We start from the raw sequence: 14779 nt of genomic DNA on the forward strand, positions 1-14779 counted from the left end.
TTCAGCCAGCTGTTGACTAATTACCCCAAGTCTTTCTCTATGGGCAGCTTACCAGCCACTGTTTCCCAAGCTTGAAGTGTTTCATGGGTGTTTGTGACCCAAAGACAGGATCCAGCACTTTGCCTTGTTGAACCTCATCCCATTGGCCTTGGGCCATCAATTCTATGACAATAACCTGCCCAGAGGGTTATGTCTGCCCAGGGCAGTGGTGGAGCCATTAGTCCATGGAGGTGTTTAAGCATTGTGTGGACCTGGCACTTAAGGATGTAGTTTAGTGTCGATCCTTCAGTACTGTGCAGAGGGCTGGACTGGATGATCTTGGTCTCTTCCAATTGGATATTTTCTGTGATTCATGTTTAGAAATGTGACCCTGGGTAACTTGATTTAGGTGACCCTGCTTTAGCAGCAGGGTGGTTGGACTAGATGGTCTCCAGAGGTCCCTTCTAGCCCCTTGTGGAGGGCAAAGCATCCTAGAAGAGGCCATGTTGTGTTAGCCTGGTGTACTGCTCCTTGTGAATCTCTTCTGAATGATGCAAGATTGACTTTAGAGTAATAGTAATCTGGACATATCTATTGACAGGCAGACTTATGGGACAAAATTTTCCTAGGGTTACATGAAGATCTGGTTGAGGAGGAGATACTGTATTGACAATTTTGTCTGCTAAATCCGGTCGATTGGATTCAATGCACATTTCCCTACATGGTTATGATACACTTCTGGCTTTTTACCTCATCTTGAGGCTTTAAAATAAATATAGAAATTACGCCATCACTCTGAGCAGGCAGAGAACATTATTGCTGCTGAAATGCGTGAGTTGGCATTAGTGACCTCATTCAGGTGTCAGCAGTCACTCCACATCACTTCATTCTCCATTATTGCCTGGACAATTGGAGCTGCTTCTGGGTGTGTGTCACTGTGTCTCAACATATTGCCCATATTTCTTGGCGAAGGGATTAGGAGATTTCTTTGACAAATTGCCTGAGCCAGTCTCCTGTCATTCTCTGTGTGTTCTCCTTAGATCATTCAGTGCTGCAACCTCATATGCATAAAATCTAGGCCATATTGTTTTATGCTGTTCTGTCTTGTTGGCTGACTGACACAGACTCTGTTCATGGCTCTTTTGGGTCACCGTGTTCCAAAAATCACCTGACAGATTCAGGCTTGTAGAGGAAAGAAAACTAAGATTGCAAGTGCTGGGTGATTCAGTAACAGGGAGATAGAGTCATGGAATTGCTTTGTTTGGAAGAAAGCTCTAAGATTGAGTCTAACTACTACCCTAATGGCACTTTGGGCCATTAAACCATGTCTCAAAGTGCCATGTCTATACATCTCTTGAACATCTCCAGGAATGGTGACTCCACCACCTTCCTGGGCAGCCTGTTTCAATGCCTAACCACTCTTTCCATTAAGGAGTCTTTCCTAACATCCAACCTGAACTTCCCCTGGCACAATTTCAGGCCATTTCTTCTTCTTCTGTCATCTCATAGTAGGAAGAAGAAACCTACCCTACCTCACTACAGCCTCCTTTTACCTAGTTACCATACAAAATCATTAAGGCTGGAAAAAACCTCTAAGATCGTCAAGGTCGACCACTGACCCAACACCACCATACCCACCAAACCATGTCCTCAATGTGGAAGTATTATGTTAGTAGTGCCCCCAGAGAACACAGGTAGGGGAGACTTCATGTCTATCAGTCTGTATAATGAGGACAGAGTTTAAAACCAAAATGAGAATTTAAACCCAAATAAATCTGTTCAGTAGATTATTAGTAGATTATTAGCAGGCTCTGCAGAGGGACCTTGACAGGTTGGACAGATGGGCAGAGTCCAATGGCATGAGATTTAACACATCCAAGTGCCGGGTTCTGCACATTGGCCACAGCAACCCCATGCAGAGCTACAGGTTGGGGTCAGAGTGGCTGGAGAGCAGCCAGGCAGAGAGGGACCTGGGGGTGCTGGTTGATGGTAGGCTGAACATGAGCCTGCAGTGTGCCCAGGCAGCCAAGAGGGCCAATGGCATCCTGGCCTGCATCAGGAACAGTGTGGCCAGCAGGAGCAGGGAGGTCATTCTGCCCCTGTACACTGCACTGGTTAGGCCGCACCTCGAGTACTGTGTCCAGTTCTGGGCCCCTCAGTTTAGGAAGGAGGTTGACTTGCTGGAACGAGTCCAGAGAAGAGCAACAAAGTTGGTGAGGGGTTTGGAACATAAGCCCTATGAGGAGAGGCTGAGGGAGCTGGGGTTGCTTAGCCTGGAGAGGAGGAGACTCGGGGGTGACCCTTACTCCTCTCTACAACTACCTGAAGGGAGGTTGTAGGCAGGTAGAGGTTGGTCTCTTCTCCCAGGCAGCCAGCACCAGAACAAGAGGACACAATCTCAGGCTGCACCAGGGGAGGTTTAGGCTGGATGTTAGGAGGAAGCTCTACACAGAGAGAGTGACTGCCCATTGGAATGGGCTGCCCAGGGAGGTGGTGGAGTCACCATCATTGGAGGTGTTCAGGAGGAGACTTGATGGAGTGCCTGGTGCCATAGGTTAGTTCTTTAGGTGGTGTTGGATTGGTTGATGGGTTCGACACGATGATCTTGAAGGTCTCTTCCAACCTGGTCTATTCTATTCTATTCTTTTAGTAATACAAGTAGGTAATAGTTGGACTCAATCTTGAAGGTCTTTTCCAGCCTAAACAATTCCATGTTTTTATTGTGAGGTCAGGTTCACCTGAGGACAACAAAAATTAATTTGTGAAACTGGTCAGCTAGTTTGGGCCTGCAAAGTTGGACTTTGGGGCGACAAGCAGGTAACAAATTTCATTTGTAATAGAATATAGAATATTGATAGATGTTGGGCTTGCAGCAATGAATTTTCTCAGTGGTATATAATTATTTTGCCCCCTTGTGACCAAGAAGGCCAATGGCATCCTGAGGTTTTTTAGAAGGGGAGTGGTTAGTAGGTCGAGAGAGGTTCTCCTCCCCTTCTTCTCTGCCCTGGTGAGGCCAGATCTGGAATATTGTGTCCAGTTCTGGGCCCCCCAGTTCAAGAGTGACAAAGAACTGCTTGAAAGAGTCCAGTGCAGAGCCACAAAGATGATTCAAGGAGTGCAACATCTCCCTTATGAGGAAAAGCTGAGGGGTCTGGGTCTCTTTTAGCTTGGAGAAGAGAAGATTAAGGGGTGACCTCATTAATGTTAATAAATATGTGAAGGGTGCCTGTCAGGAGGACAGAACCAGGTTCTTCTCAGTGATGCCCAATGATAGGACAAGGGGCACAGGTGCAGTCTGGAGCATAGGTTTCACGTGAGCAGGTAAAAAAACCTATTTCACTGTGAGGTTGCAAAACACTGGAACAGGCTGCCCAAAGAAGTTCTGGAATTGCTTTCTCTGGAAATGTTCAAAACCTACCTGGATGGGTTCCTGTATGACCTACTCTAGGTGATCCTGCTCTGGGCAGGGGCATTGGACTAGATGATCTTTCCCTTCCAACCCCTGGAAGCTGGAAGTGTTGGGGAAAAGATTGGACTTAATGATGTCTAAGGTCTTTTACAACCTTAATGATTCTATAGTTCTAAATTAAAAGTGCAATACTGTTAATTTTAATAGTAGCTGTTTTCTGGTGCTGTCTTTACTACCACATCCTTTGTACTTCTGTTTGTTCCCTTCTGGTGCCTGAAGTTTGTAAAGACCTGGATAAAAGCAGTGCTTTCTCTCTTTGTACAAAGAATGTTATTCTTAAATATTGGGAGAATTGCTATACACACCAGTTGCTTTTGTTTTGCTTAAATATGTGTCGTGTCTGACAGTCACTTGAGGGCAACCTATTCTAGGGCTCTGTCACCTTCCCAGTGAAGGAAGTTTCTCTTCACATTCTGGGGGAATTTCTTGAGTTCCTGTTTGTGTCTGTTTCCCCTCATCCTATCACAGGACACCACTGAAAAGAGACTGGCACCTTCTGCTAGACACCCACCCCTCTGATATTTGGAAACATTAACAAGTTCTCCTCTGTGTTGTCTTCTCCACAGTAAACAGCCCCAGGTCTTTCAGCCTTTCCTCATCAGACAGATGGCCCAGTCCCTCCATCATCATAGCCTCTGTTGGACACCCTCTAATATATCCTTGTCCTTCTTGAACTGGGAAACCCAGAACTGGACACAGTGCTCCAGCCGTCATCTTATTAGTGCAGGGTAGAGGGGGAGAGCTTCAGTCTTGATTTTTCTGTAGGCTCGGGCAGGTGTTTTTAGCCACAGCATGGTGCTGGAGCAAAGTTACTCTCTGATGGTGACAGCAGCAAGTGGGCAACAGCTTCTTAATTACTTCTGTTAACTATTCAGCTGCTGGCTTCCAGACCTGGCTGAAGTAGCTGTATGTAGATACTCAGCACTCTGAAATGAAGTGGCAGAGGCACCTCATTAGTGAGTGTTAACCAACACAGAATGCTTAAGTGTGGTGGTTAAGGATTGTAGGCACAGCTCAGATTCTTCTGCTGATCTTCTGTCCTGCTTTGGGGATAACAACTTCTGATGGGTAGACACAGCAAGCATGTGGTAACTCCTAAGCTGCTGCAGTGAAATGTGATGGAGCCTGTCTGTCAGAGCTATAAGAGCCTAACATATGGATTTGGGAAGTGTTATCTTCACATTTTGTTGGGTTACATGTGTACTGGAATTGCTCATTAGATGGCAGTGAACTTGATCAGAATTTTTCTTTTCTGAAGTGATAAAAAGTGTCATGAGCCACTGAGTTGTCACTAAACATTTAGGGCTATGCAAAGGCACGTGCATTACACTAACTGGGCAGTAAGGAGGCCGTAGGAGCAGGTAGTGTGTAGTGTTTGTAGATGACTCTAGAGCTGTCACACCTTCCTTGCAGTGGTAAAGTCTTGATGACTGATGCTGTTGATGAAGATTCATTGGTGTCTGATCTTTCTTGGTGGGTAAAACCTGCCATGTCACAGATGAGTGTTTTAAGTCACTTAAAGAATCACCAACATAGGTATTAGCAGTACTGGCTTAGCAGTAGTGATGGGATTGTGAGGATTGATTGAACTTGATGATGTCAAAGGTCTCTTCCAACCACAACAGTTCTATGATTCTATTACTCTAATAATAATGGTAACTTAGAGCAAATTAGCACAGTTGGGTGGCAAAGTTCATTCTGTTACCTTGTGGGAGAAACATGCAGAGGAAACTTGACTTGGGGTTGGGCTGGAATGATTTTACACAGTTGGGAGTGAAAGGGATAAGGGAGACCCTCCTGTTGAGTCAGAAGGCTCAGAATGAGACCCTTTTGTTCTCTGGACTGCTTCACAGACAGGAGTTGAGGTGTGGCAGGATCCCATCATAGTGCCAGGCTTGGTCATTGATTTATGATGAAGAGAATGTGGGTGCAAGGATTTCAGTGGTAGTGATGTAACGTGTTATTGGGGCTGACATATAACTTTGAAGTGGCAGCAGTTTAAAATTCATGGATGCTGTTACAGTGAATCATAAAATCAGGCTATATGATTATATGGCAGTGTTTAATCAATAATCACTTAAAATCAGTACAGGAGTCGGTGAAGTTCTCCAAGCAAATCACACACAGAGATACCAGCAGATATGAAGGCTCACCTGTGATCCAGCCTTCTGATGGCTTTGGTGGAACATCCCTGCACTGTGCTATGTACTGAACAGAGCCACTCATGATAGTGTTTTCTTTATGGTGTGTAAGAGCTGTTGTAAATAATCATGCATACACATTGCTTGGGAGTAGGTGGTTGTGTGTTGCAAGTCATGTTTTTGTTATTGTCTGTTCAAGACAAAATAAGGGTTAGCCTGTAGGGATACCGTAGCAGATGGTTCCTTGATTGACAGCAAAGTCAAGACAGGTCAATGTTTGTGAGGAAGTGAGCATTGTCACAATCCTTGGCCCATGTCCTAATTTTTGGTGTAACCATTGTTCTGTTTGGGATCTGATGTGTCTTCTGGTTTTGTTTCCATAATTTTAGTTAACTCATCTACTGTCTGTTCCAGTCTGTGACTGGTTCATTGTCTTTGGCTTGAGCCTTCACCCATCCCATTTTAAATGGTGTTTCCTGGCTGTATTGAGTAATCGTAGAATCACTGAACGCTTTGGTTTGGAAGGGACCTTTAAAGGTCATACTGTCCAGCTCTCCTGAAGGTAGCTGCTAATCTTCAGTTATTCTAGCTATGGGTGGGTTTACTTCTCAATTTGTGGCTTCCTGTTAAAGCCATTGGGTGGAACCAACATGGCATAGGGGTTGATTTAGATGGTTTGTAGAATTGTTTTGGTTGAAAAAGACCTTTAAGATCATCATGTCCAACTGTTCTTTAACTCTACCTAGTCTGGTGCTAAGCCATGTCCCTCAGCACCACATCTCTGTGTCTCTTAAACATCTCCAGGAAAGGGGATTCAACCACCTTCCTGGGGAGCCTGTTCCAATATTTGTGCAGTTCCTTCTGAGAGAGCAGCTTCTTTTAGGACTGTTTCTAGCAAATTTCACTTCAGTCTAGACAGGTTCTCCCTGGTGGATTCGTTCAGCTTAACTGCTTCAAGGAGATTGGGGAAGGATCTCATTAATATTTACCGGTATCTAAAGGACAAGTTTCAGGAGAATGGAGCCATACTCTTCTCAGTGGTGGTGCCTAGTGACAGGACAAGGGGTAATGGACACAAACTGGAACACAGGAGGCTCCATCTGAACATAAGGAAAAAAATTCTTCACTTCGAAGGTGGCAGAGGCCTGGAACAGGCTGCCCAGAGAGGTTGTGGAGTCTCCTCTGGAGACATTCAAAACCCATGTGGATTTATTCCTGTGTGATTTACTCTGGGTGACCCTGTTCTGGCAGAGGTCTTGGAATGGATGATCTTCAGAGATGGCATGCAGCTCCTGCCATTCCATGTTTCTGTAAAGATAGACTTCCTTTTTCTCATTCACAGTCTCTTTAAATGTATTTGAACTGACTACCAAAGGTCTCTCTGCTCTGTCAGAGCCACTTTGAGATAAATTGCACCACGCTCTGCAAACCCCATTCTGCTGTAATAAGATCCAGTGATTGATAAGTCTTTAATTCTTGTATTGAGGTTTTGATTGCTGCTTCCCGTTCTGGGTTGCATTTCCATGGTTTTCCTTTTCATAAAAATGAATTCAGTGAGAGAAATCCAGCTATGTGTTTCCTCCAGTAGCTTGAGGAATCTGTTGTAATTCTTTCCTAGACTGAGGCATTTGCAGCTGTTTTATTTTACTGTGAGTGTGTGATGGAACCACTGCACCATCTGCAAACCACCAGGTTGTCACGGAGAAGTGCTTGACATGGTTGTGATTTATCAGCAATTCCAGATCTATTAATGGTGAGAAGTAGGTTAAAAAGTGTAATTTTAGCTTTGCTTGATCATTTACCAATTTAAAATTATGACTTTTAAACTGACTTTTGAGTATTTTCCCACTCTGGCCCACCTCAGACGTTGAAACATTCTGGCAGTTTCTGCCTGTTGTGCAGATCCAGAACTTGCTGGCTTTCAGAGTTAGATATTGCCCTCCACGTTGGCTGTGACATGTAGATATGGCACTTAGGGACATGGTTTAATGGCCATGGTGGTGTTAGATCAACGGTTGGACTTAATGATCTTACAGGTCTTTTCCAACCAAAATCTCTGATTCTATACAGATGTACTGGGCTGTCATGAGGCAACTTACTCCCTTGCGATAGGAAAAGCAGTAGTGGGCTGTGGAGAGAGGTGGCCCAGCACACCAAGGAGATGCTTTAGGGCCCTGATTCATTGGCTTGTACAAGCCGTGGTTGCCCTGCCCAAGTTTGGCACGTGACCCGGAAAGCAGCGGAAACTGCCATGGGTGTCAGGAGGACTGTACCACCAGACAGGTACCTAAAAATGTTACTTCTTGACTTGGTCCTTGATGTTGCTCAGGTGAAATCACATACCTGCTTTGTCTAAAACTCATTGTGCTGCTGCTTCTCCCACCGTGTCACAGGAAATTCCTCCAGCTGGAACATCGTCTGTATATTGGTACAGTTTCTCATCTTGGGGGAGTGAGACAGTTTGTAGAAGGTGCATCAAGAGCAGCATGAGCAACAGTGGGAGAACATTTATATCTCTGTGAGAGTCTGTTGAAGGTGGATTTTACACTGTCCCAAGTGAAAGCAAATTTATCTTTTTTTAGTGTGAGGGGACCATAGCAGAGGTTTCCTGTGCACCCGGTGCTGCCATCCATGGCTGCACAACTTTTTGTTAAGTAGCTCTTCAGTTTGCAGTGTGTGGCACAGCAGCTGCCAGTGAGGCCGTGCCAGCATTCAGGGGCTGATAATCAGCTGGGAAGTAACATTTTCCATCTGAATTTTGGTGGTTTACTCTCAGGTGCTAGTGAGAGCTGGCACTTGAAAGATGAAACAGACTTTTTAGCAGGGTCTGTTGTGACAGGACAAGGGGGTGTAGTTTTAAACTGTAAGATGGGAGAGATCACTGCAGGTGGTTGGCCTTTACAGGGCCCTTCCAACCCAAAGTATTCTATGGTTCTCTGAAGTCACAGTCTGTTGACTCCTGGCCTGTTCCTCTGGTGTGCTGCAGTGTCTGTGTGCCTATGGTGTCTTCTGGAAACTCAGTGGATGTTGTCTTGGTGGTTTACAGGTTGCTGCTGGAACTACTAGAGCTTCTCTTTGACAAGTTCAATGCCGTGGCTGCTGCGCACGCTGTTGTCCTTGGACACCTCCAGCAAACAGTGGCCTCTCCTTGCAGCCAATATGATGGTGACATCAAGCTCTATGACATGGTTGATGTGTGGGTGAAGATCCAAGATGTCCTGCAGGTAAGAATGCTTCAGGTGGGCATATTATCATCTTGAACATGTTTTCATAACCATGCCTATTGTACTCAAGAGACAAGCCGTGCTGTGCTGGAATCTGTCTTCATTTTGGTAAGTGGTCACATTTCTAACAGATGTTAAAATCCATAGAGCTTAAATATCAGCAAGAAATTTTCTTTGGATTAATCTGTACTGTGTATGGAAAGGTTGATTCCTTGTGCCTACCAAGTGATTTATCAGGAGCTTTCAAACAGTGACATTTCTGTTCAGTGTTACTGTGTCATGCCTGTCTTATAAAGTGTCACAGCTCTAATCGCTTGTCTTCTCCTGTCATTAAGGCCTGGTTACAGTCAGCTCAGATGCTTGCTGCCAGCATGTTTTCAGGGAATTCTTATTTGATTCTTATTCTTAACTGTAGAGTATTAAAGCTGCACCTTGCTTAGGCTTTATTCTGCTACCATGCCTATCACCTTGCAATCTGAGTCTCACAAGTAGCAGAGCGATCATCTGTCACATGTCCACTCCCTCATTCTTGCTGTGAGCTTACACATGCTCGTTGGAGTTTTTGCCTTTTTAGTACAAAGATGCAGACCTTACCCAATACTTGATTGAGGAAGTCAAAGAATTGAGCCTGGCTTTATTTACATGAGTTGGCAGGATTCATGCTGGTCACTCTACATGTTCATGAAAAAGGCTCTCTGCCTTCTCTGAACAGTTTTTCACTGTAGGACAAAGGTTTGCTTAGCTGTTGCTCTGGACTCTTTGACAGCCAGAAGATGCACACAGCTTACACAAATGCAGCCAGCTGTCTGCTTGGTGTGACTTAAGATGCTTCTTGAGCATGGTGAATATAAAGTACAGGGTTTTGATCATCTCCATTGTCTCCTTACACCCGTACTTGTCTTTCTAGAAGAGTTAGTATTTTTATTAAAAAAAAGAGTCTTGGTCAGTTTTCTTCATGATGTGAATTTTCACCTGCCTTCAGTATTGTTCTTACAAAAGTTTGATTGGGAATATCAATGAGCTGAAGCTGCCTGACCATGTTAAAGGGAAGAATTAAGGACATGAGGAACAGCCTTGGCATGGGGTACCTCCAACCCTCTTAGTGTCATCATGAGGTCTAGATAAGCTTTAAGAGCTTTGAGTTCTGCATCCTTTGCTCCAGGAGGACAAACCCTTGAGAGTAAGGATCCTCCAACATTTTAATTCCAGTGAAACAGAATGACAAGGCTGGTAATTTCTCCTTATCAGAGTGTTTGTGATGGTTTTAGTCCTCATGAGTGGTGACACTGCAAGTGAGTTGTATTGGCTTTTCCAAAACAACATTGATGATAAAACTTCTGTGAAGAATCAAAGAGTCAGAGAATGGTTTGAGTTGTAAGGGACCTTTAAAGGTCATCTAGTTCAACCCCCCTACACTCAGCAGGGACCTGTTCAACTAAAGCAGATTGCTCAAAGCCCCAAACAACCTGACCTCTAATGTTACCGGGAATGGGGCATCTGCCACCTCTCTGGGAAACCTGGGCCAGTGTTTCGCTACTGTTGGTGCAGAACATTTCTTCCTTCCATGTAGTCTAAGTCTCTCTCTTTTAGTTTCAAACCATCAGCCCTTGCCCTGTTGTGGCAGGTCTGCTACAAAGACTGTCTCCATGTTATAAGCTCCCTTTAAGTACTGGAGGGCTCATGTAGGTGTGCACACATAGATGGTGAAAGTGCTTTTGTGTTGGAGAAAATATTTGCCCAAGCTTTCTATGGGATGTGTGCCAAGGAAAATATAACAGCCCGCTTGTAGGAGTTTCATTGCTATTGGCCTAACAGCACAGGTGTCAGGGGGAGTCAGAAAAGCTTCCAAAGGAGCTTTTACAATGCATAAAAGCAGCACTTTAAGATCCATAATCTCTTGCTGGTTTAGAGTAAGAGATGAGCATTGACTGACTTAGAAAGAAGATCTTCTTTTTCTTTGTTGGAAATCTTGTGGGGTTTCTGTACATCAGTTTCATTGGAGTGGATGAGGATTTTTTTTTTTACCTGTTGGTGTGAGAAAACCTTTGATCCCAGATCAAATTATTTCTATCTTATTTTTCTGAATAAGGATAATTTTTGGAGAGGAGATCTTTCATTTGTGACAGCAGGAGCAGAAAACTCAGTTATAAAAGTATTTATTGAAATGTTCCTGCTGCTGGGGGAGGATCAAAATTTGGAGGAAGTAGGTTCATGGTGGGGTGCATGAAGGAAACGATGCAATTCCTTCAGATCATGATGAATGAAGTTTATTCACAGTGCTTGAACAACATCATGTGGCTCTGCAGTTCACGTGGATAAGCTTTTCACATGTACATTGTGCATCTCTGCATGTGAAATACATTACAGCAAGGTTATCTCTTTATACCTCTGAACAGAAGTAACAATATGTACTCGTGGTGGGCTGGAAATTGTCCTTTGTGGGAAACAAGAGTTGTTTTCAGCGGCTTGTTTTTGTAGCTGGAGTCTTGAATGCTCTCTAATAACTGCACCACGTGCTGTGGTGTGGTTTTAGAGGTGGAACAGTATTGTCCAGTGTTTAGATACTGAAGATGGAGATAAATACCTTAGACCTCTGAGATGGAAAGAATACTGAGAGGATCAAGGGGAAGAGAGATCAACCTTCTAGAGTTGTGTACTAGAGTGCTAAAATACAAAGTAACTTGTCAAAATATTAAAGCAGCCCTGTTTATGAAAACACAGTTTGAAACTATTTACTTGTGCTGGGGCCAGCTTAGCCTGTGGTTGCCTTACCAACAGCAGAGATCTGAAAGTTGTTTAGATTTTCACTTGGCATTTTGTGCATGGAGCTAATTTAGCTCCTCATTGTAGGAGTGGGTGGAATATCCTTCTGAAGAGCATAATTACTGTAGGACCAAGTAGTCAGCTGGAGAGAGCTCTGAGCTGTGTTACAGTAGCAGTTAGGAACATACTGACATGAAATTGCTTCAGGACAATGCAGGAATTCTGAGGCTTTGGGGCACAAATCAGTATATGTTCTGTGGTATTCCATCTCAGTGTGGAAGGCGCATACTAGGGAAGAAGGCAGAAGATTTGGAGTCCAGGATAGTCTTTGTGGTGTTTGAGGTTCTTTAGTCTAGGCCAAATCTCCTTAGCCCAGATAAGGTTCCCCCCTCCATATTCAATAAAATGGAAGGATTTGGAAGTGGTGTCTGGAGATCATCCAGTCCAATTCAACTGTTGAAGAAGGGTCTCCAAGAACAGTTGCCCAGGATTGCAATGTCCAGGTGGGTTTGGAATCTCTCCACAGAAGGAGTCTCCACAACCTTTCTGGCAGCCTACTCCAGGGCTCCACTACCCTCACACTTCCCTGTTCAGAGGGGGAACCTCTTCTGTTTCAGATTGTCTGCATTCCCTCTTGTCCTATCACTGGGCACCACTGAAAAGTGTTTGGCCCCATCCTTTGTCCCCACACAGTTTAGCTCTTGCTGAGCACTGAGAAGATCCCCTCTGCCTGCTCCTCTCCAGGCTAAGCAGCCCCAGGGCTCTCAGCCTTTCCTCCTCACAGAGATGCTCCAGGCCCCTCAGCATCTTTGTAGCCTTCTTTGGACTCTCTCCAGTAGCTCCCTATCTCTTTGACTTGAGAGCTCTACATTAGTATTTGGGATTGACAGCTGGCAGACATGCTGTATCAGTCACTCATGGTTGGTGTGATGGTTCTTCCTTGCTGTTATCTGCAGCACAGAACTTTTAACGGTTCATTTACCTTTGTTTAGCACTGTTTTGATACCGTGATGAGAGGGGCGTCTCCTCCTGCTGAATAATACCAGGCTTCATTCAGCTTCTTCAGAGATGTCACCTTCCTAGTGACACAATGATCACCCTGCCAGCTATTTTGTCTCAGAAATACGGAAGACATTTCCCCATGTGCTCAGTATCCTGTTACCAGATTTGGCTGGTGCTGTTTGCCTTCGAGGAAGAGATCTTCTCTTTTTCCACTGCTGATATTTATAGTTGATGGATCTCAGGGTGTATTTGAGTGGTCTATATCTACTTCCTTGCTTCTACAGAGTAGAGGGAAAAATCACATCTATGCTCTGGGACATGTATTGTGTCTTTAGCAAGTTGTCTGATGGTCTGTCTACTGAGAAGACACTGACAAGTACTGCTTTCCTTTTTTTTTATCTTCTGTACAATGCTTTTGGGTATTTTCTAAAAATGGTGGGATTTAGCAGCCTAAACATTGCTGGAACATCAGATGTAAACTGGAGCAAGGGCAATTGAAGCCTCCGCTCTGCCTAGTCTGGAGAAGAGGAGGCTGAGGGGAGACTTCATTGCTCTCTGAAATTCCTTGAAAGGAGGTTGGAGTGAGGTGGGGGTTGGACTCTTCTCCCGAGCATCAGGTGACAGAACAAGAGGAAATGGCCTGAAATTGTGCTAGGAAGGTTTAGGTTGGACATGAGGAAAAATTTCTATATTGAAAGAGGGGTCAGGCTTTGGAGGTGATGGAGTCACCATCCCTGGAAGTGTTCAGGAAAGGTGTGGGCATGGTACTTTGGGACATGTTTAAGTGGCCATGGTGGTGTTAGGCTAATGGTTGGACTCAATGATCTTAGAGGTATTTTGCAGCTGAACCAACTCTGATTCTGTAAGCACTACTGTTCTGCTGTTGCAGAGCTTGTAGCTACCAGAAACTGGTTGTGCCCCATCCTGGGAGACATTCAAGGTAAGGCTTGATGGAACTCTGAGCAGCCTGATCTAGCTGGAGATGTCAGTGCTTACTGCAGGAAGGTTGGATTCAATGGCCTTTAAACATCCCTTCCAACCAAATGCATTCTATGATCTTGAAAGCCTTTCTCTTTGCATGTGGTGCTTCTCCATAGGCTGTGTGACTTTATCCATCCTCATAAAGAGGAATGGCAGGATTTGAGCAGGGAGATGGAGTAGTTCTGCAGTACACAGCTAGGTCTGATGGCCAGCAATGTGAGTGATCTTCCTGAAAAGCTGCACTGAAGATACATTTGCTATGTCGTACTTCTGTGGCATTATTGCTAGAGCACTTGGAGGTGTATTTCACAGCTCTGCTGCTGTAAACAGAGCCACTCTGTGATTTTGCAAGTGAATTCACGGCAAAAAGGATAGGTGCTCGTAAGACCACAGGTGAGCAGGGGACAGTGTTGTTGAGAAATCCTAGTACTCCATTTGTTCTCCATCCTCATGGAAGAGGTGTGGAGGTTTCAACTCCATGCCCGTCTCTGCAGCTCTAAGCCAGTAGTGGTGTGATTCCATAATTTCCTTTCCCGTGCCAAGGATGCTTTCATTGTTCCAGCAGTGTTGCTCATTTTCCCAGTGGTGATCTAATTTGAAGTTGATTTGGCCAAGTGTTTACTGCTGGCTGCATTTTCTGCTTGCTCAGGTCCTTGAACTGTGTCAGGGCTGGCACAGGAGTGAGCAAGAGGAAACACACCACCAAGAAGGGAGGCAAAGGGTTTATCCTGCAGTTTTCTTCCACCTGAAATGCTGGGTGGAGCAGCACCTCAAGTGCCTGCTGGTGCAAAACCCAAGCAGTGGTGAATGGAGTGAAATCCAATGGTGGCCAGCCAGTAGTGGTGTTCTCCAGGGTTCAGTACTGGGACCTGTTCCCTTCAATATCTTTGTCCATGATCTAAAGAAGGGAATTGAAAGCACCTTCAGTAAGTTGGCAGATGGTGTTAAGTGGAAGAGGAGTGTTGATCTGCTTGAGAGTAGGAAGGCTCTGTAATGGGTCCTGAATGAGGTCAGTTCCATGGGGTTTAACAAGGCCAAGTGCCCTGGTCCTGAACTTGGGTTGCACCAACCATCCAACTCTAAAGAGCAGAGTGGCTGGAAAGTTGTCCTGCAGAAAAGGACCTGGGGGTGCTGGTTGACTGCTGCCTGAACATGAGCCAGCAGTGTGCTCAGGTGGCCAAAAAGGCCACGAGCATCCTGATTTCAATCAGGAATAGTGT

At 44.8% G+C, this 14779-nt stretch overlaps 1 protein-coding gene across 1 annotated transcript in view; it reads left to right on the forward strand.

Annotated features, from left to right (window-relative positions):
• The window catches only part of EXOC4 (exocyst complex component 4), a 488502-nt gene that overhangs the window by 73284 nt on the left and 400439 nt on the right, over window positions 1–14779 (forward strand). Inside the window, exon 7 of the mRNA XM_009900238.2 lies at window positions 8636–8813. Within this exon, the coding sequence (XP_009898540.1) occupies window positions 8636–8813 (178 nt within the window). The remainder of the gene's footprint in view (window positions 1–8635; window positions 8814–14779) is intronic.

The sequence above is a fragment of the Dryobates pubescens genome, chromosome Z, assembly GCF_014839835.1.
Source record: "Dryobates pubescens isolate bDryPub1 chromosome Z, bDryPub1.pri, whole genome shotgun sequence".
Taxonomy (NCBI): domain Eukaryota; kingdom Metazoa; phylum Chordata; class Aves; order Piciformes; family Picidae; genus Dryobates; species Dryobates pubescens.